This window comes from Capricornis sumatraensis, chromosome 1 (genome assembly GCF_032405125.1).
Source record: "Capricornis sumatraensis isolate serow.1 chromosome 1, serow.2, whole genome shotgun sequence".
Taxonomy (NCBI): Eukaryota; Metazoa; Chordata; class Mammalia; order Artiodactyla; family Bovidae; genus Capricornis; species Capricornis sumatraensis.
In genome coordinates, this window is record NC_091069.1 from 160,282,470 (window position 1) to 160,304,989 (window position 22,520).

Below are 22,520 nucleotides of genomic sequence, written 5' to 3' on the forward strand. Positions count from 1 at the left end.
GACTGAGACACTGAGGGATAAACAACTTGTCCAATGTCATAAGAACCCAGGGCTGTCTTAGTCCAGTGCTCTTTCTGCCAAGCAATTCTGCCTCCTGAAATATTTTTCTCAATGCTGTCAGTCATCCTACTGATAAACTTAGCCTTCCCTGGGTTTCATATGAATGTCCAAGTTTTGCCTACCTACGACTGTCCTCACAGACTCTCAATATTGAGAAAGATATTCCCTGGCCACACTGTTTTAATGATTTAGGTTTTTGAAAGCAGAAGACCCTAGCTTGGTTTAAATGTCAGGACTTTCCTGTATTTCATTTTCATTTTTAAAGGTTATTTTAATATGAATTTTTTTTGGGGGGGGGTGGGCAGAAAGGGAGTAGAGAAGCAGGCTCTTTTCTATTGGTTTCTTTCATGCAGCAAACCTTCCTTTAGGCCTCCTCATTTGCCTCTCAGACGTAAATTTTAAACAAACCCTGCTTTCTCATTTAGTCCCCCATTACATTTATTCCAAAACATTTTGGAAAGAAAAATGAAGGCAATATTTGCCACACCTAAAGGAGCCTGGTGGGCTACAGTCTAAGGGGTCACCAAAGAGCTGGTCACGACTTAGCAACTAAACAACAGCCTACTCTCCTGAGCCCTCCACAGCCTACTCTCATACTTTCAACCTCAGTTCCAGGTCAGTAGCTGCTCCTTAGGGAGATTATCCTCTCTGCCAGAAATAACCCAAACAAGGAACAGTAGACACAAGCCATTGACAAGGAGAAAGTAATTGCACCAGAGCCTGTCGTCACCCTGGACCAGCTGCCACTCAATCTGTTTTTCCTTTTCGCTTCCTTTCTTTGTTGATATTGAGCCAAAGAATCAGGCCATCTGCCTTCTGGTGAGTCTTCAACTATGTAGACAGATGTGAGTTATAGGATTTCAGCCTTCTTTAAGGGGAGGGGTCCTTTTTATAAGGTAAAAATTAGATCTTTTAATGCCTTTCATCTTTCTTAAAATAGTGTTCCTTTCCTTCAAAATGCCAAGGAATTATTTTTTTAAGAGGAAAATATATTGGACTATCTAGAATCTTGTTAGATGGCTGTAATTCTGGTTGGGCTACTGCCCTTTGACGATTTCTGAGGCTGTCACTCCCATTTAATTAAAAATTATTGAGGTTCTTCACAAACCAGGTCCTGCTTGTCATGGGATTCTTTGCTTGAAATTTTACTGTAAAAACCCCTGGGGGGTGAGGAGCAGGAACTGAGGAATTCTTATAAATACAATAAAAATTCAAAATTAAAAAAAATCATTAGGCAGAAGTCTCTGATTAAAGCTCATCTAAAGGACTAATTTAAATTTAATGAATGAGATATTTTAAAGTAAAGTAATATGACTTCATATGTCAGTTAGGACTATTTCCTTGGACTCAGCATCAGAATGCTAAGTTGCAGAAGAAATGATGGAGACTAGGACTTTGGAGGAATGTGGTATTAAGAGACAGAGTCCCAAAGGAAATAATATGGTTCTGCTTTTCCAGCCTCTTTTTCTACCTCGCCTATACATGATTTAATCTAAATCCTTGTATACCTAGATTTCATCTCTTCTCCTTAGGACCACCCTCAGCAAACCTATGAAGTAGACATTACTTTACGATGTGTTCTCTTATGACAAGCAACTAGCATTTTCACATCCTTCAACTGCACCCACAAACCCATTTCCCTAAGAATCTGGCAAGTGTGTGCTCTGTCTGCTATTCTCACACATGAGCAAAGCTATACTTTGGAAAGAGAACACAGTACTGCTCTCACCTTCTCCGTAAGCCGTGGGGCAACTTGAGAAGAGGCAGACCCGGAGTGAGTGTTGGATGTAGTAATGGAACAGAGCTTAGAAACCTACCAGGCAGCATCCAAGGAAAAAACTGAAAGTGAGCCTGGTAAACTAGACAAAGCAGTCACGAATCCAAAGAGGGTGATGAGTGGAAGAGCGTCATCCAGGTAGGAGGCAACAGGGAAGCTGGAGCCTGGGAAGCCACCTGAGAACTCTAGGGCTCAAAACATAAAGTGGGAGATGGGATAAAGCAGAGCACGGATGTTCTTAGGGTCTCTATGGGTAGGGAGGTGTCCTTAAGTGTCTACTTGGCTCACCCTATCTATTACATCTGTGTGGATAATTAAGCTATAAACCCTCAGCTCCAAAACCTATCTTTCCGTATTTTACACTGATGCCGGGTTGGGGTCCTGCTGACTACATTGCTCTGTTGCCAGTTGTTTCCCTGTTATGCTCAACCTGGATATGTTATTACCAGGCAGCTATCTGGGAAAATGATACCACTTCTTTGAGTCTCAGCTACCAGGCATAAAGCAGGGATAACAGCCACATCACTGGGCCATCAGTATTAAATGAGCCTGCTCAGCCAATTCCATAGTAAGGACTGAGTACACAGGGAGAAAAGGGCTTCCCAAGTGTCACAGTGATAAAGAATCCACCTGGCAATGCAGGAGATGCAAGTTCGATTCCCTGGGTTGGGAAGATACCCTGGAGGAGGAAATGGCAACCCACTCCAGTATTCTTGCCTGGGAAATCCCATGGACAGAAGAGCCTGGCAAGCTCCAGTCCATGGGGTCACTAAGAGTTGGACATGACTGAGCATGCATACACACACACACAATATTTTAAATTCTCTGTTTAATAGAAAGAATTGGTTAAGAGGACATTGGAGGACTGGAAAAGTCAAGCAAGACACTGAAGTAACACAGAAATGGCAAGGAGCAGCTCCCATCCTAAGCAAGGGAAACAAAAGGAAGAGGCTGAGGTAATTAGAACTTAGAAGCTTGGAAGCGGGGAACTAGGACCCAGTTTTATGTAGAAAGGTCATTGGGTGCCTCAGAGGAATGTGGTTGAAAAAATGAAATCAACTGCCATTGCTGGGATGGGGCTGCTGCTGGGTAAGACTGTAATGATGTTTTCCTTTTCACTTCTACTGCTAGGAAGCTCAGAGTCCAGCAGGTAGCTCACCATCAGCAAATGAGCAGGATTTTGTGGCTTTACAGCTTCAGTGATTTTTCTTGCCTTTCTTTGTCCATGATCATTCCACTTCAATATATTTCACATTACATTATGTATTTTGTAAATCTCAATCTTTTGAAGATCCTAGAAAATCCACTCCAGTATTCTTGCCTGGAGAATTCCATGGACAGAGGAGCCTGATGGGCTACAGTGCCTGGGGTCACAAAGAGTCAGACACAACTGAGCAGCTATCACTCACTCAGAATATTTCTACCTGCATCTTTATGACCTTAAACTGCATCCTCATCAATTTGTTTACCTAAGTCTTCCTAATTCCATTTATACTTCATTTCTATTGCCGTGTGCACCTCATTTATCTCTCTCTATACTTGATCCACATCTGTAACTACAGGGAGACAGGGACAGTCCACTCTTTGTGTGTTTTTAACCCAAATTTGAATATGAAAGAGTAATTAGGAAGTTTTTAACATAAAGACAGCTCACATCTGCTCTTCAGCCTCCACTGTTTGCATAGCCTGCCATTGACAGAGGTACTAATAGGCCTGTGATATAGAACCCGAAACTTTAAAAGTTCTAGCCCATCAAGAAATCTCATTCATCATTTCATTTTGGGGGAAAGGATATAAAAAATGAAATGTCAGAGCTATAATGTCAGGACCATTTAAAATGTCAAGTGCTTGTTGTTGCATAGCCTGGCTGTCTGCTGTTCTGATCAAACCTCCAACTGGCATAATAATTACAGATGATGCATCGAATTTTCATGCACAACTGGACCCAGATTTATAACAAATCAGATGGAAACATTCTCATTGCCCAGTCAGAAATTTTCTCCTTTTACTACATAGTTTAAGACTTTTCCTTTGGAGCAGAACATTATTACTGATTCAAGACAGTGTTCAGGGTAAGCAATAAGAAAGAAGGGCAGGAAAAAAAGTTTTTCAACAGACCAGAACTCAGTCATTTATAATATACAGATGAAACAAGAACCAAGAGGCAGCAAATACATTTGTCAAATGTGCATTTAATCTAAGAATGTTAAATTGTGGAGACACTGTCTGAATAATCCAGTTCTATAAGATGCAGACTAATTTAGGTGAGCAAGAAAACAGACATGCAAGCTCTAGTATGCACTGATAGCTATGGAGGCAACCCTTCAGTTTAATCATGTTCTAACATGTGGACAGAGGACTGATGTATAAACAGAAGCAACAGTGCTTCTTTTTAGGATCTTTATGAGAGTTCTCTGTGGAACTTAAGTGGGGTATTCAAAAGCGGATACCAATGATAATAAAAACATGTAATCAATAGCAGGTACATGCAGAAAAATCACATTTCTTCTCCACTGAGAGTTTTCAATCCACCAAAGGCTGAGTGCTTTGCTTTGCATCCATTCCATAGCTTCTCAACTTTCACTGTCCCTACACCATTCTTGTCAGTTGGTTTAGAAGAAGCCTTTCTCCAGTGTCTGGCTATTTCCCACCACAGATCACTTTCAGTACATTGGAAAAGAAGAAGCTCTTGAAAACAATTTCCAGAAGGCCCTGATCTTTTTCTGTGCCATTGATAAATCCTAAAGTCAATTCTCCCAGAAAATAAGAACAATTAGCAAAAGGCTTTGTCTACACCCCTCACTAACATACTATATATTCACTGGCATTTTTATTGGTATTCTTGGATCCTTTCATCTCAGACTCTTAATTCCTTGAATACCCTTCCATAGAAAAGCATTCAATGCTAGGGTCGTTTGGTGAAAATATAGGTGATAATCTCTTTTCAAGTTGAGAACATCAGGTAATATATAATACCTATGTTCACACATGAATTTTTAACATCTCCATACAGTACCAATTATTTGACCTTCAATCCCAAAGAAAGGCAATGCCAAAGAATGCTCAAACTACTGCACTACCACACAATTGCACTCATCTCACACACTAGCAAAGTAATGCTCAAAATTATCCAAGCCAGGCTTCAGCAATACGTGAACCATGAACTTCCAGATGTTCAAGCTGGTTTTAGAAAAGGCAAAGATCAAATTGCCAACATCCGCTGGATCATCAAAAAAGCAAGAGAGTACCAGAAAAACATCTACTTCTGCTTTATTGACTATGCCAAAGCCTTTGACTATGTGGATCACAATAAACTGTGGAAAATTCTGAAAGAGATGGGAATACTAGACCATCTGACCTGCCTCTTGAAAAATCTGTATGCAGGTCAGGAAGCTACAGTTAGAACTGGACATGGAACAACAGACTGGTTCCAAATAGGAAAAGGAGTATGTCAAGGCTGTATATTGTCACCCTGCTTATTTAACTTATATGCAGAATACATCATGAGAAACGCTGGGCTGGAAGAAGCACAAGCTGGAATCAAGATTTCTGGGAGAAATATCAATAACCTCAGATATGCAGATGACACCACCTTTATGGCAGAAAGTGAAGAGGAGCTAAAAAGCCTCTTGATGAAAGTGAAAGAGGAGAGTGAAAAAGTTGGCTTCAAGTTCAACATTCAGAAAACGAAGATCATGGCATCCGGTCCCATCACTTCATGGGAAACAGATGGGGAAACAGTGGAACCAGTGTCAGACTTTATTTTTATGGGCTCCAAAATCACTGCAGATGGTGATTGCAGCCATGAATTTAAAAGACGCTTACTCCTTGGAAGGAAAGTTATGACCAACCTAGACAGCATATTAAAAAGCAGAGACGTTACTTTGCCAGCAAAGGTCCATCTAGTCGAGGCTATGGTTTTTCCAGTAGTCGTGTATGGATATGAGAGTTGGACTGTAAAGAAAGATGAGCACCAAAGAAATGATGGTTTTGAACTGTGGTGTTGAAGAAGACTCCTGAGAGTCCCTTGGACTGCAAGGAGATCTAACCAGTCCATCCTAAAGGAGATCAGTCCTGGGTGTTCATTGGATGGACTGATGTTGAAGCTGAGACTCCAATACTTTGGCCACCTGATATGAAGAGCTGACTCATTGGAAAAGACCCTGATGCTGGGAAAGATTGAGGGTGAGAGTAGAAGGGGACAACAGAGGATGAGATGGTTGGATGGCATCACTGACTCAATGGACATGAGTTTGGGTAAACTCCGGGAGTTAGTGATGTACAGGGAGGTCTGGTGTGCTGCAGTCCATGGGGTCGCAAAGAGTCGGACATGACTGAGCGACTAAAATGAACTGAACTGAATCTTGAAGATATGGCCAAGTCATAGGGACATGAAAACTGCCGATTTCTAAGATCAGAGGGAAATGACTGTTCGCAAGGCTGTTTTTAACATTCTTCTCCCTCAGGAAATGACTTCAAGGACTATCCAAAGCTGTACAGAAGGGTAAACATTTATTCATTCACTAGTTATGTAGTTCTCTCCTTTTCTGATTTTATATTTCTCATTGTGTCACCTTGACTTAAACCTTAGGTCTACGCGGACCAGCTTTTCCAGTTTAGCTACAAAACTATTGACTTATACCCATGTGTACAAGCTGCTGTGTTTTCCACCACCCTCAGCCCACAAGACAAACTTTTCAACACTGGGCGGTGGGGGGTGGAGGAGGGGCTCTCTGTCGACTTAAGTCATTTGGATTATACTAATGGGTATACTCAGGTTAAAAAGCACAGATGAATTTCCAAATCTCAAGGAGATTGTACTTAATAGTGTGTCTTGGTGGGAGGTCAGTCAAAGTCAAGTGAAGTTACATTGAGTAATTTACTAGGGAATATGCACCTGAGGCAGAAAGTCACCAGGATATTGAAAGCAAGTGTTTAACTGTTCAGTTCAGTTGCTCAATTGTGTCTGACTCTGTGCGACCCTATGGTCCACAGCACGACAGGCCTCTCTGTCTATCACCAACTGTACCTGTCCTTTAATGGATGAAGACAAATATCTAATGACCACAATTGTGGCTCAAATACAAACAAGTATAAATCACATTTTTATAAGATCCTTTTCTTTTGGTTTCCATGGCAAAATAAGATTTCTTTAAAGAGAGAAATCTAATCTTTGTTCCTTTATGTTTTTTTATGCCAAAGAAGTCTGTGCAAAATCCCAGTAACAGCAGGTAGGATCAGAATTCCCTATGCATCCTAGGAAAGTGCAACTGTGGAACAAACCAAAGAAAAGGAAGGAAATCTGAAACTCGAAAGCAGAAGTAAGTGTGCAGTGGGGAAGGTCACATGATGTAGTGGTCATAGCGCAGGGGGCCATAAATAAGAATGTCTCCTTTGCAAAGGGAGAACACAGCTGCTAGGTTCACAACCCAAAAGACTTTTCAGATTTCTAGGGGCTCAGTATGACCGCAAGAGAGGCGGGAGTGGAGATAAGGGAGCTGAAATCTGTTTTGACCACTCAACTGTAATAACACTTCTCCTTTATCACTGTAGGCAATAAGAAGAAGCCATGAGGTCGCAAAGTTGAACAAGACTGAGCAACTAAACACAGGATATGGTAGCATGTGTTAAAAAGCCATGCAAGTTACTGATGTGGAAATGAGAAAAAAGATGAAATACTTATAGAATTTTAAAAATTTGTAATGTAACTGACATATTACCTTAAGGGGTACGATATAACTTGATGTAACAAAGTAAGTTTAGTCAATATTTATCACCTTATGTAGTAACAATTTTTCTTGTCACAGCTTTTAAGGTTTACTCTTAAGATGGAATTTTTCACTGCTGTTATGCTTTTCAAAATACCTATGAATTCTGCATATTTGCTTTTTTCATGTTATCTAACCCACTTACCAAAAACATTCTCCTTTCCAAATTAAGCCAACCTCTACCAAAGGCAACTTAAATGATATTTACTATTTCTAGCATACGTATTTTGAAGTTTTCCTCACTCTTTTCCTCCTAAAACTGAGCATTCAAACATTCATCAAGCCTTACTACAGTTGCCATTTCCTCCACTGCATGCCTCTACCAGCATGGCCAGCCAGGGCTGCAAAGATGGGAGGTGCTCAGGAAACCTCAGCTAAGGAATTGCTTTCCTTTATCTGATATTCTCAAACATTACTTCCTGGTCCTCTTTGATTTGTCTGTGGATTTATGCCCAAACGAAGTAAAAGGATGGCTCTGTGTCTCCCTGGAAAGGATTGCCTGTACAGGTCCAGAAATTTCCTATCAAAAGATCAACCAGTCAAGAGTCTAAGTTGATGAGAAATGACCAAGCCAGAGCTCATGGGACTCAGGACCTAAAATAAAGCTTTGAGCTTTTATTTTTTGTTTTCTATTTAGAAACACATTAATCTTTGTGGTGTATAATTCAGAAATTGCACAATTTTTATGTATTGAAATATACATAATACACAGAATGTATAGCCACATTATATAGGGCTGTCTGGGACCCTGAAGGTGAGTGTTACGGGTGCTTTTCCATCATCACTCATGACCAGGTTCAGTGGTTTTATTGGCGATAGGATAGTGCCCCATGAATATTTAGTCTTGTTTCTGGAATCTGGTTGTTTTGCTGGTATTTCTGGATCATGTCTTTCTTCCCATTAATGTCTTAAGCCCCATACTGCCTCTTCCTTCCAAACTATCAAAATGTACTGAGTATGCCCCCATTAGCATTTTTTTTTCCTCTAAAGAAGTCAGGTTGGTTAGAAAAGAAACCAACCAGTGTCAAGGAATTGCTTTCCAATTCTTTCTAATAAGGACATGAAATTTTGTGCTGGGGCTGGGAAATTAGCAAAGAGGAAATTGCAGTCTCAGGAGCTGAGAAAAAGTGACAAAAGTTCTGTATTCATTAGCAAGGTGGCACTAGAAGCATTTAGTAGTGTTTTATAGCTGAGTGTTATAAAAAAGTTGCAATTTTTTTGTCTCATATAAAGAAACTTGATTTCCCTATTATTTCCTGGTAGTTCCCAGTTTCCCAGTTTGATTCCAGTGTTCCAGTCTAGAAACTGGTCTTTCTGGTTAATCACTCAATAAAAGGTCTTCATGTTCTGTCCCTGTTTTCATTTACCCCAAATTACCTCCTTAATAACCACCCTCTCATTTTCTCTTTGGCTTCATTCTGTTTCTTTTCACTTTCACAGTTCATTATTAGCCTCTTAAGTCTCCTCTGTCCCTGGGCTATTTGGTACTTTGTTGTCTGGACAGTTTCTGCACTTGTGGTTGTGAACAAGTGTCTATAAATCTTCCTAAATCACGTCAAGAATGAGCCCTAAGAGGCACATAGTAGCATGCCGATTGCTATTCTTCCCGAAGTAAAGGCTGCAGAATTCCATGCTTGATCATTTATCCTGACTTGTCTTGCTGTCCCTTCTGTTTTCATTCTTCAGTGATATTGAATGTTGAGCTTCAATTTTCTGTCTTTGTGATTCTCTTCAAAATCTCCTTTCTTAGATGCTTTTGTTCATAATATAAGAATAAGCTAACTTGTTGAGTAATAGCAATGATACATGCTGATGGTAAAAAAACAACAATACTACAGAGAAGTGTAATGAAAGAAAGAATCCACCTTGAACCTCTCTCTGTGCCTCACGTCTGTTAGCACCTTCCATTGGCAATTAAGTTCTGCTAATAGATCTGTATTTATATCTTCTGACATTTGTAATGCATATTTGGGCTTCCCAGGTGGCTCAACTATAAAGAATCTGCCTGCCATGCAAGAGACTCTGGTTCAATCCCTGGGTTGGGAAGATCCCCCGGAGAAGAAAATGGCAACCCATTCCAATATTCTTGCCGGGAGAATTCCATGGACAGAGGAGCCTGACGGGCTACAGTTCATGGGGTCGCAAAAGAGTTGGATACAACTTAGTGACTAAACAAACCCATTTTCATATATGTTCATTTCTAAACTTGTCTCTTAGATGCCTTTCTTCCTGCAGATAGCAATGTATACTGTGCTTACTCGTTCTTTAGTTTTCCCTTTGTTTTCCATGACATCTTATCAGGTGCCCATCATACAACTATTTATGGAGAACCTATTATGTGCCAGAAAGTGTGAGAGCACAAGAAACACCAAAGTACATAAAAACCCAGAAATACCTCTTGCCCTCATGGAGCTTATAGCTCTTGGTTGCTTTATTTTCTTAGCGCTAAAACTATACCTCTCTTTCGATCTAACTTTGATTTGCTAACTCCCATGGTAATTATGTCTGAAATTAAAAATATCTATTCTGTATTTTTCTGTTCCAGCAGAATTGATGTTGGTCATCCTTTTACAGTTTTCAGTCAAATTGGGATTTTTCATATACATCCCTGAAGTTTTCTTTTTCTTTTTTTGGTTGTATCTGAGTGTGCTGGAGTCTTCTTATCTTTGGCCTCAATATACACTGGATCAGATAAAAATGCTGTGTTTGTTGCTTTTTATTTTGAGAAACCAGAAAAAGATATGTTGGCACATGGTCAACACTATTCTGCTACATTTAAACATCTCCATTTCTACCAACACCAATGTTTTTATAACAATGATAATAACAAAAGGCTTATTTGAGGTATATATAACTTATAAAAATGCAAATGATATTTTCATCTGTGACACTCATTTCCCCTTTAGGTGTGAGTGAAGCCCTGTATCCTCTTCTGTCAAATTCTGGCAAAATCCTTTTATACTTCAACAAATATCAACCATCTATGTCTTCATTACTTTCTCTTCCTTGTCCTTTGGTGCACTGGGCTGTCATTATACAACAATTTTAGCATTTTTATCTTGATGCATGGAATGGCCCAGCTGTCCCTTGAGATGATACAACCACCTCCAGTAATTTCCAAATAAAAGCAAATTCTATTGGTTTTAATTCTGTATATGCATTTGCTAAGAAAGAGTGGTTCATTGTTATTACAAGGTGTGACTAGTTTGGTATCTTCATTTTATAAACACCAATGATATTTAAGATATGCGTTTTTATATCGGAGTAAATGTAAGCTGTTCCAGAAACCATAAAGTATCCCCTTTCTTCTGAGTTATTATTACAGGTCAAAAATCCCAGCTCCCTAATTCCAGGTGAACTCAGTTATTCCGAGCCCAACATCTTCTCTCTTCTAGATTTACATTGTTTTTCAGCTCTGCTCTATTTCTAGGCCCTTTCCAACCACACTGCCAATTTTACTGTTTCTTTGTTCTTGAGGAGATTACGTAAATGTAAATGCCTCCTGAATAATTTTCTGTTTTCTGGAACATGTTATCTGTCTCTTCAAACTGAGCCTCTTCTTAAGGATACCACCATCCTCTCTACGGGAAGTCACTGTTTCCTATACCCCCTCCACCCTCACCAGCACTACAAGCAGAGTCATAGATATTTTCAAACGTTCTTGACCTGTCCATTTGAAATTCACGTATGATGCTAAGTCTTAAGTATTCATGATGTTCCATCTACTTTCAGAACTCTCACCCTTGATCAACAATTTTGACCTTGAGTTGAATGGTTTTAACCCTCTCTACTCCAGTCCCTGCCACCCTGCAGCACCTCTAGGATTAAAGTCTAAAACAAAAAACAATCTCCAGCATTTCTCCTGCTTGATGATTACCATTTCAGGTACATATTTCAAATCAAGTTTTTCACTGGCCTCATCAGGTCCTCTGCTTTCCATTTTTCTGGTTCTTTTCTAACTTCACTTAGCCTCCTTAGCAACTCTGGGCAATCTAAACTTGTTCCTTGCAGCTTTCACATGTACTGACTTACTTTATTCTCCATCCATGTAGACTTATATAAAGTGATGACACCAGCTTTGATCTTAGTAAACCAGTCAGTCAGACTAAGAGGTAGATGTGGGACTGGGTCCTTAAGAGGAAGCTCTTTGCTCTTGATACATTTTCAAGTTGTTTTTCTGAGAATTTTTATACTCTTGCCCAAATGTTTGGATCGCTCATGGCAGTACTTTCATTTGAACTCTCTCCCAGCCTCCTCCTCCTCACGTCCTGCAGAGTAAGCAGCCACGTTTGAGTAAGCAAACTGCTACGTTCAACATGAGCCTCTACTGCCCTCTAGTGTTCACTACAAGTGATCCGTGATGGGTAGGTTGATTCTGTGGAATGATGACAAACATGGTTCTCAATCCCTTATATCTATTCCCTCCCCTGATCCCCTTTTAACATCTCTTGCTAACATATTTTCCACAATTCCAAACTTACTTTTTCAAGATCATCCCTTGATTGAATCCATTTGGTGTAATCCCCCTCCCTTCTCTTGGAATGTCTGTGTTGTGTCTTCTTGTTCCTGCCTCTGAAGAAATGCAACTTTTCTGAGATAAAGAGGAAACCAGGTTTTAGGGCAGAAGAAACAGATGAACAAGTGAGCAGTCAGTATAAATACAGAAAGAGCAGGAATGGAGGCAAGTGTGGACAACTCTTTCCAGAAGTGTATCATCAAGAAGAAGGAAAAATCTGATAGAAGATGGCATAATTGAAGTTAGGAAGGGAAACTTAAGTTTATTCATAATTTGATGAGAAGCCTCCAGTAGAAAGAAACTCAGCCCTAAAACATAGCTAAAAACAAACAGCAGAGAGTCCTTCATCCCCTACTCTCCCACTTTTTCCCCTTTTTATCTCCCTTCACTCTTTCTATATATAAAGTATCAGTCACTGTGCATTGAATATAAATATGGTCAATATGGGCTTCCCTGGTGGCTCAGATGGTAAAGAATCTGCCTGCAAAGTGGGAGACCCAGGTTCAATCCTTGGGTTGGGAAGATTCCCTGGAGAGGAGCATGGCAACTCACTCCAGTATTCTTGCCTGGAGAATCCCATGGACAGAGGAGCCTGGCGAGCTACAGTCCATGGGGTCAGTATGCTGCTGTTAAGTCACTTCAGTTGTGTCCGACTCTGTGCAACCCCACAGATGGCAGCCCACCAGGCTCCCCTATCCCTGGGATTCTTCAGGCAAGAACACTGGAGTGGGTTGCCATTTCCTTCTCCAATGCATGAAAGTGAAAAGTGAAAGTGAAGTTGCTCAGTTGTGTCCAACTCTTAGCGAACCCATGGACTGCAGCCCACCAGGCTCCTCTGTCCATGGGATTTTCCAGGCAAGAGTACCGGAGTGGGGTGCCATTGCCTTCTCCGTGGTGTCAGTATATATTCAGTCAAATTGTATCAGCTGCAGAACATTGCGCTGGTCAAATTATGAAGCCCAAGTGTTGAAGCTGAAACACCAATACTTTGGTCACCTGATGTGAAGAGCAGACTCATTTGAAAAGACCAGATGCTGGGAAAGATTGAGGGCAGGAAAAGGGGACGACAGAGGATGAGATGGTTGGATGGCATCATCTACTCAATGGACATGGGTTTGGATAGACTGCGGTAGTTGGTGATGGATAGAGAGGCCTGGCGTGCTGTGGTTCATGAGGTTGCAAAGAGTCGGACACGACTGAATGACTGAACTGAACTGAAGTGATATCACAAGTACGTTTTCCTGAAAGGTTCATGGTTTTGTCTAAATCATCTATCTCCTACTCAATAAGGAAAGTGAGCCTGAGGTGAAGGGCTATTTTATCACTGTTTATATCTCTTACAAAACACCAATGTGTTAAACTCTTCAGGACTCAGTTTGCTGGTGGCTGAAGGCTTGTACCTTCTGCAAACTAAATCTAAGTTCAACTCTTCTGGAAGCAAATTCATTTTGCAACATTTCTTACCTCGGTGTGACAAAATTGAGGGAATTGTTTATTTCAGGTTTGCTATCCAACCTGTTTTCAGTTCAAAAACAAATAAAAAGACTGCATGTCAGTTCTGGGTAATGAGACTTGGAAATTAAATGAACTGAGTTTAGTCTAAGGTATTATTTTACACAGAACAAAGGGATCCACTCAACATACTAAGTAAAAAAAGATACTAACAGCCCACTGGAGAAAATATCACAGTGGTTTTGGATCCAGAAAAGACAGTTTTCTCAAGTTTTAGACTTATCTTTGATCTTATGATGAACATAAAAGGGTGTTCTATAAGCATCTAATGCTTTCTCACTGGCTTCTACCACTGGTATGTTTGGCTTTTTTTGTGCCCTTTTGCAGAGCTATCAACTGGGAAGACAGATATGCATGCCTTGGAAGGATCCTGAATTCCTCTCAGTCTGCCAGCATCTTTTCGTCATAAAAGCTGTCAGGGGACATAAGGAAAAAGACATTTCCAGATTTCCTAGAGGGATGATTTAACCACTCTCCCTCCCCCGACTCTTGCCCCAGGTGACTAAATTAAATGACCCATATTGGATGTAGAAATTAATAAAATTAGAGAATGGATTGGTCATCTGGGAATTCAAATATAACTATCTTGATTGAACCGGAGAATCTTTAGAAAAACTGTTAGCAACATTTCAGTTAGACGTATGTCAAATAGGACTCTCTCTTGCTGCTTCCCAAACATTATTAATCTCAAATCCTAGGAATAATCACAGTTAACAGTGGCAAAGACCACTCTTGGCCTTAGCAAGCCGAGATCTCAGTTAAATAATACTTAGTGCAATGATTAAGATACATGTAGTCAGTCTCCTATTAGATGAACATTTAGGATTTCTCAGTTGTCTTGACAGAGACCCCAGAAGCCTCAAAACTTTGGCGAGGCATCCAGTATTCCTACATCCTGAAGTGATATTTGACTGCATGTGTTGTTGAGGCCTGATAGAGGCCATGACTAAAATAGGCCGGAGCAAGCATCCCGGAAACAGCTGAGACACTGCCCAGGCGGGATCAAAATTACCCCCGCCGGTGACCGGAGGACTCAGCCTGTCAGCATGCTCCCCGTAGCCTGGTCTGTGCCATTCGGGATGAGGATAGAAATCTCCTAAGAAAGCCCGCGCGCGCGAAAATCTAGCCAATTAGTAGATGCAAAGAAACCTTGTAACCAATCCAACCTTGCCAATTCCCTATCTTTGTCCTAAACCTATAAATACTACTGTAATCCAGGGCTTGGGGCTCTGGCTCTATTCCACTGTGTTGGATGTGGCCGAGGCCCTGGCTCGAGCTAGCAATAAATTCCCTTTTTGCGTTTGCATTGCCGTGGATGTCTTGTTCTCTCAGTTCTGGGGATTTGGACCTTGGGCATAACAGTGTAAGTCACAGTAAGAGATGATGAGATTTTTAGAATTTGTCCATCACCCAACTCCAGGCAACATAAGTGGGCATGAAGGTTTGACTGGAAGATTAAGGCCTAAGGGGATGATAGTTTGGAGGGAGTTGTCAGGTGCTTCCTGTTTTCCCTCTTCTTCGAGGAGAAGCATGGTGGGGGTGCGGCAAAGAGGCATGGTTTGTTTTCTTTCCTTCCTCCTTTAGTACGTCTGTTTCTCCCCCACCTTGCTAAGCCCTTTCTCTGACCTCTCTGTGAGCAGGAGGGAGGAGGAGATGAAGGGAGAGCAAGAGAGCCTTGACTTGGCAGATACCATCCTGTTCACGGTTGCAGAGCTCTCTGGATAGCAGACGTTTAAAGCCCATTCCTTCTCTGAAGCCTCCCACCCCCTGTTCATTACTGAGACTCTCCTGCAACTCCCTAGACATGAATTCATGCACTTTGATTCCAGCCCTTGAGGCTCCTTCTTTAGAAACCCGGTTCTAAACATCTGCACCACTGACATTTTGGACTCGATTCTTTCTTGTCCTGTGTCGTCCTAAGCATGGTAGGATGTCTAACAGCATCCCTGGTCTCTAAACAACAGACAGTAGCAGCACCACACCCTCCCCCATTCTCCAGCTGCGAATCAATTGTCTCCAGGCTTTGCCAGCTGTCCCCTGAGGGAGGAGAGTAAAATCCGCTCCTGGCTGAGAACCACTCTCCACCTCTCTTCTCCTGAGGATTCCTCGCTTCTCCAAGTGACTCAGCTGGACGAGATCCAAGAAAGCTCTCTACCAGCTTCCTCTCTCAGTGGCCCATATCTGATCCAAGGAAAAACGCAAGCATTTTTGGTCCCAGCAGATTCCAGGAATGCAGACATATCCTGAACTTTACCCCAGTACTCTGTTGCCATGGTCTGCTTCTTTAGATTTCTCAGGTATGACTGGAACAGTGTGTTCCCTAAACTCCAGGGCACCTCCACACCTTACCTGGTCTCCTTACAACCTCACGCAATTGACATGAGGGCTCTTACATGAGAAATCCTCTCCAATAATCCTTCTCCCAAGCCCTCATGTTGACCATTTTATACACTTGAAGTGTGATTAAGATGTAACTACTTCCTTAACTACTAGTAAATTCTGCCTATACTAGTACTTCCTTCAAATCTTAATGATACCTGGGCTGAATTTCATTTTACCATCCTGCTATGTATTGGCAAAAATTACGCAGTATGTATTACTCCTTACCTTGTGTTTTTCTTCACTTGTAATTATGTAGAATGTATGTTTGTAGACCACTGATTTTTTATAATTATATATTTCATTGCATTAAAAGTTTTCCTCCTTTAGATTTTTTTTAATGTGTACTATTTTAAATGATTCCGTGATGTAAATCAGAACTTTTATCTTTGGCAAATTGTTTTTCCTGACGAAAAGTACTGACTCTAAAACTGAAGAGAAATTTTAGTCTGTTATGAGACCACATTTTCAGGAATGTTCTCTCAATTTATGCTCCCTCCACAGTGCCTTTACCAGAATTATATCTTACTGTGTTTCACTCTCTATTAATCAGAGACAAATAGCATCTAATTATTAATTTTTCCTCTTGCTAATTATTTCATTTTGCCTATTTTCATTTTGTTCTTTCTAAACATTTTAGGGAAAAACTCAAATTAGCTATTTTTCTTTCCTTGGCTCACTAACTTAAGTTATACATTTCAACTGACGAAAATCTATGTAAACTTTCCTGTAAGATTTAGAACAACAACAAAAAAAAGTTAATCCTTTTGCTCTTCCTAGTTCTTTTGGAAATCTGACCCCTACCTCCCCTGGAAAAAAAAAGTGGATTATGTGCAAAATTTTGTGCTTGATTCTAAGAGGGGCCAAGGATTCCTGAAGGCCATAGATCCATAGACCCCAGGATACAAATGTCATGATTGGAGCATTGCTTTGAGGCACCCCTAGTATTTGTATGCCGTATTATATACTTAGTCTTTTTTAAAATAGGTATATTTAAGATGTTATTTAAAAATTTATACTGGGTTGGGCACTCTATAGAACATTTTAGATTCCCAGTTTTGTATTGCAACATGTTAAAAGTATGCAGAATTTCTGAATTTTAACATTACAAAGTTCAATTACAAAATATCTTGGTACTCTTTTTGATGAGATTCAAGTAGAAGCAATATTAGTATTATCATACTCTTGAATTCTTCCCATGTGTTAATATTTACTAAATAGTGTAACAGCTTTGTTGAAATAGTCATTATAGCTCTACCCAATGATTTTTCCTCATAATTTTCCTCTTATACCATGCATTATGCGACTCAGCTTCATCTATAGATGACAGAATTTGGACCATATCATCTCTGTGACATCTGATCCTAGTTCTGACATTCACAAATTCAGTGTATAATATTTATAATGTTTATTTTGCTTCATATCTTTATTCAGGCACAATGCCCCACTTAGTCAGTTTTACTTGGGATACATTTCATCTCATACCATTATAATCACTATCCTCACTCCATTAGCAGATAGTGGGGGGTTAAGACTTATAAAGAGAGTCCTTGAATTTCAGAGATGGAAAGGATCTGAGCTCCCTGAGCAATTAGAAAACGCTTTAGTCAAGTTCCCAGAAAGATTCATTCCTTAGGACCTTTATTCTTCATCCATGTCTCTTGCTATATAAACCACCTTATATTTCAGCTGCTCCCCCACGAGACTTTCTGCACTGAGACAGAGAAAAAGGTAAGTTGTTGTCATCCAGCCACTAAATTGTGTCCGACTCTCTGTGACCATATGGACTGCAACACCCCAGGCTCCCTTGTCCTTCATTATCTTCCAGAGTTTGCTCAAATTCATGTTCATTGAGTCAGTGATGCCATCTAACCATTTTATCTCTCTGCTGCCCCCTTCTATTGCCTTCAATCTTTCCCAGTGTCATTTCCCAAAGACAAGTTGGCCCTTTGCATCAGGTAGCCAACCTACGTTTATTTTTCATCCTCAATACCCTTCTAAATTTGTAAACTTCAGAGTGGACTGCACCTAGAAGAAAATGCTGATATGCAGTTGCACATTCAGTAACCAACAGGATAGAGACTGACATTGCTTCAGCCATTCCAAATACACGTCCCAAGAATAGCCAACCACACAGGGGACTGTCACTGACTCCACAGGGAGGAAGACGGAGTTAACTTTAGAAGGTCCTCCTGCAAAGGATGCCTTACTACTTCACTTACCACACAGATGTTCCCTTTAGTCAACAGAACCATTTCCAGCTACATCATATTGCTCAAAATGCCACTTAATTTTTGCCTCATTTTTCTTGTACTACTGGATTTACAGCAGCAATAAACTCAAGTCAATAAATCCATCCTATGGAAAGCAAGGTAGAAAGGGAAATAAATATTTAAGAAGACCAATTATTTTTTATTTGTGAAGTCATCATTCATGAGCAGGACCTTCAGTACAATAGAATACAACTCATGAGATTTTGGCATGAAACTATTCCCTGGCACTTCATTAAAAAGAACTGGTGTAAGGTGTATAGAGACAAGTAATTATAAATAAGTGAGTACATTTTCAGAGAAAAGGTACACTTTTTCTTTTCTTTGGCCAAGCACAGCACGTGGGATCTTAGTTCCCTAACCAGAGATTGAACCTGTACCCCGCTGCAGCGGATGCATGGAGTCTTAACCACTGGAACACCAGGAAAGTTCTGAAAATGTTTACTTCCTATGACAAAAAAGAGTCTGAAATGCCATGATGGAAGGCTGAGTTCTCACAGAGAACACCCTACAGTGGTTTATTCTGAATACCTTCAGGTTTTTGCCTCCACTCAGGGAGAAGACCAGGTACCAATTTTCAATTACAGGGAAACATCCAGTATGTAGCTAAATTCCATACTGTTTTAGAGAAACTGGTTGAAGTTTTTGAACTGCTAATCTGCAGGATTCCTTTAAATCCCATCATTTTCAGTATGAATCAAAATTAATTTTTTTAAGATTTTGTTGTGTTCAATCTTAGAAAAGATTAAAGGTTGCAAGTTTAGGTTGTTCCCCTCATCCTGTTTTAAATTGGTAAAACATTCTCAGTTGAAAAGCAGCCTGTGCCATTCTTAGAATCATATACTTCAAACCTTGCTCAGCCAAATGCTCGACTATTTTAAGAAAGGTGGCCAGCTGTAGGGGAGCTGTCTAACCATTCTGTTTTCCCATGTGCTTTCAGCTGCTGATGGGCAGCATCTTCAGCCCAGGAAAAGATGCTATCTGCTGATATTCTTTGGAATATTTGGGATGTCAAATTCTATTTACAAAAACAGGATGTTGCAAAGTATCCTTTTTCCTTGGAAATAAGGGACTTTAGGGTTATTGGTCTATAAAGTAATATGTTTTGAGTCTTTAAGGCTTGAGCCATAATTCTACCAAGTTTAAGAAAAGTGAGAACCCACCAGCATTTATGGATGTAAAGCAAAGCCTGTTTGGCTGGTTAATGGCTTTTTTGAGATTCCCACATTAAAAAAATTTTTTTTCAAATTAATTCAGTCATTTTTATTATTGATTTTACAATGTTGTTTTATTTTCTGCTGTACACCAACTTGAATCAACCATAAGTATACATACATCCCCTCCCTCTTGAGCCTCCCTTCCACCTCCCATCTCACCTCACCAGGTTGTCACAGAGTGCCAGGTTGGGCACCCTATGTTATTTAGCAGCTTCCCACTAGAAAATAAAAAAAAAAATGGTATTGATGCACCCATTTGCAGGGAAGGAATGGAGAGAACAGACTTAGGAACATAGGGAAGGAAAGGATAGGACAAACTGAGAAAGGAGCACTGACATATATACAATATCATGGTTGGTGGCTTTTAAGGTTTGTTTTTTTTTAAAGACAACATCTCAGATGTTATAAGCTAGTGTGTTAATCACTATAGCATTTCTTCAAAATGTATTATACTTTAAAGTTTTACTGTGGATAGTCAGAAAAAGAAAATATTTAAAAATCATTTCACTACCTTTAGGTTATTAGATTTTTTTTTAGTGGCAGGCATCTTTATCCCATCAATAGTGAATGTCTTATAAGAGAGAAGACTTCTGCTAACAGATGGGTGTGGTAGAAGTGTCCTAAAAGAAGTCAGCTCAAATGTACCCAAAACATCAAGTGGTTTTACCTTTCTTCCACCTGCTTCTCCTACTGCTCACTTCCACTTCACTTGTTAATCCCTAGCAGAGCTATGGCCGAGACAAGGGAAATTATTAGAGAGTTGAAATGCAAGGTGACATCAAGGTATCATCTCCAGCTTTGGTGGCACACAACCATTATTTTTCAGAAGCAGGACTGGCAGGTGCGGAGGATAGAAGGTGGGTGATACAATGTCTAACCTCAGGTGCATCTGCTTCTAGGTCTTGTTCCTGTGACTCCAGGGCTGACCAATCAATACAGCCATTTCCTGGGTAGTTGTTGTGCATATTTACCAAAAGGTCACAGAAGCATCTTCTTTGCGAAGACAGAGCTGGTTTGTTATAAGGTGGATACTCCAGGTTTTCCATAAAACTTTATATTTTTTATTTCGTGATGATTCGTTTTATGAGTCTTGCTTCAGTGATCACAATTTTCAGTGTCAACTGGGCATGATGGAAGACAACAAGGTAGATTGAACAGTGTTGTCTTTAGAACATTTGGTATTTTATGATAAGGCACAGTGGGTAGGTGGTCCTAACACATTTTCTTATTCAGGCTTCTAAAGCTCTAGGCAACCTTTACCAGGAGACAAGCAAAAGTATTTTCATTGTGTGGTTTTAAAATGGGCAGTTTGGCTCATCTACGGCCAAAGTCGATGGTTACGGGTGAGGAGACCTTTTACTTAAACAAGTGCAGCCTCTTTCAAAGGCTCCTGCAAGGAACATTTATTGTTTTCATTGGAGCATTCTGTTTGTTATGTAGTCAGGCAAATTAATCCTCACAATCTGCCGTCAGATATCCCTTTCCAATTTTCATCCCATTAAGATTTTGTATAAATTTGCATTGGTGAGACAATTCTGGTGAATGTAATTTAATAGTTTGTGTTCATCTTGGAGACGGCTTTAAGTAAAATGCTTGTTCTGTAAAAAAGAACAAAACTTGTCTGCAATTGATCTATAGATTTAGGATGCGTGAGAGGGGAAAAAAGAACGACAGAAAAGGCAAGATATTTCTCCAAATGTGATTAGGAGGCATGCAATAGAGAATGTCCAAACCAGCTTTTCTTTGGGGCAATCCAAAGGAAAACGTGTATTTCTGTGGTTAAACTATGGGAGCCCCCACGGCACATAGAACTGTAGGAAGAAGTCTGACATTGGCCTTGAGCCAGAATGGGGTTCATAAATTCTATGTCAGAATCAAGTATGGACCTCAAAATACAGATTCCTAGACACTAACCTGAACAACAGCATCAAAACTACTTGGGATGGAGTCCAAGAAGCTGCAGTTTAAGATGTTCCACAGGTGATGTCTTACATATCCTAAGATTTGGGAATTACGGACCTACTCTGTTTTTCTTATCCATGTTTATCTTTGTAGACAATGTTACTCTCTAACAACTCTCCAAGTGGCTCTGTAATGGTGGCTTACTCTCACACGAATTTATAAACCTTTATTCAGACTAATTAGAAAAATTATGACCCACAAGGTTCAGCCTCAGAATGAGTCATGAGTACAGTCTAGCTGAAAATTAATTTCAAAGTAACAGCAAGCCTTTCATTTCTGGAACATGACTTGCAAGACATTTATAGGTTTCTGCACAACACCCCCTTCCTCGCCCATCTGCTCCTCCACGTGCATCCAGATGCTCCATCTTCAGCGGTCTCCACTGCCCCATTCCTTCACATGCCTGCCTTACCACGAGAACATTTCATTCTTTTATTCCAATTTCTCATAATTCTGAATCACAAAACTCTAAAAAGTGAGTTTGGTAAGGGAAGGATCTTCCTTTGAGGTTGAAGGGTGGGTTGGAAATTGGATGAAGACAAAGCCATCTGGTGAGCCTCAGGAGAGTTTGAGAGCCTATACACAATTTTACTCCCCAAACATTTGTAGATTTATACGTCATGTCCTTAGGATGGAGTAGATTACAGGGAAGAGTTAAATGGGGGTCAAGATATGGAAGCATAAATTTCTGTTTCTTGAGGGAGTTTGGTTCCACTACTATGTTGTTTTGTAGAGGGTGTTCAAATGAGGGGAAGAGAAATACATGGAAACTTAAGCTTTCTCAAGGTCTCTCTAAAATGTGTGTGCCTCAGAAATTAAGGCACAGTTTTTACATCTATAAAGAAAGTTTAAGAAAAAGATTTTCCCCCAGGAGGTGAAATTTTAGAAGTATATGATAAAAATAAGGGAAACAAAGTCATGTAGTACAACTTCTGCTCAACAGAAAATACTCAGGTGGAATATGATCTCCAGGTGATATTCACGACCTGCCACAAATCAGTTGTTTTAAAAGCAGGATCAATTTGAAATGAAGGTAGAAAGTTAAAGCTGATACGCACA

The 22,520-nt window shown here is 40.1% G+C and overlaps 1 protein-coding gene across 1 annotated transcript in view; it reads right to left on the bottom strand.

Annotated features, from left to right (window-relative positions):
- Positions 1 to 4,334: 4,334 nt before the first annotated feature.
- The window catches only part of GUCA1C (guanylate cyclase activator 1C), a 38,029-nt gene continuing 19,843 nt past the window's right edge, over positions 4,335 to 22,520 (bottom strand). Inside the window, 5 exon segments of the mRNA XM_068968375.1 lie at positions 4,335 to 4,469; positions 4,472 to 4,590; positions 16,697 to 16,739; positions 18,260 to 18,314; positions 18,316 to 18,370. Of these exon segments, the coding sequence (XP_068824476.1) occupies positions 4,335 to 4,469; positions 4,472 to 4,590; positions 16,697 to 16,739; positions 18,260 to 18,314; positions 18,316 to 18,370 (407 nt within the window).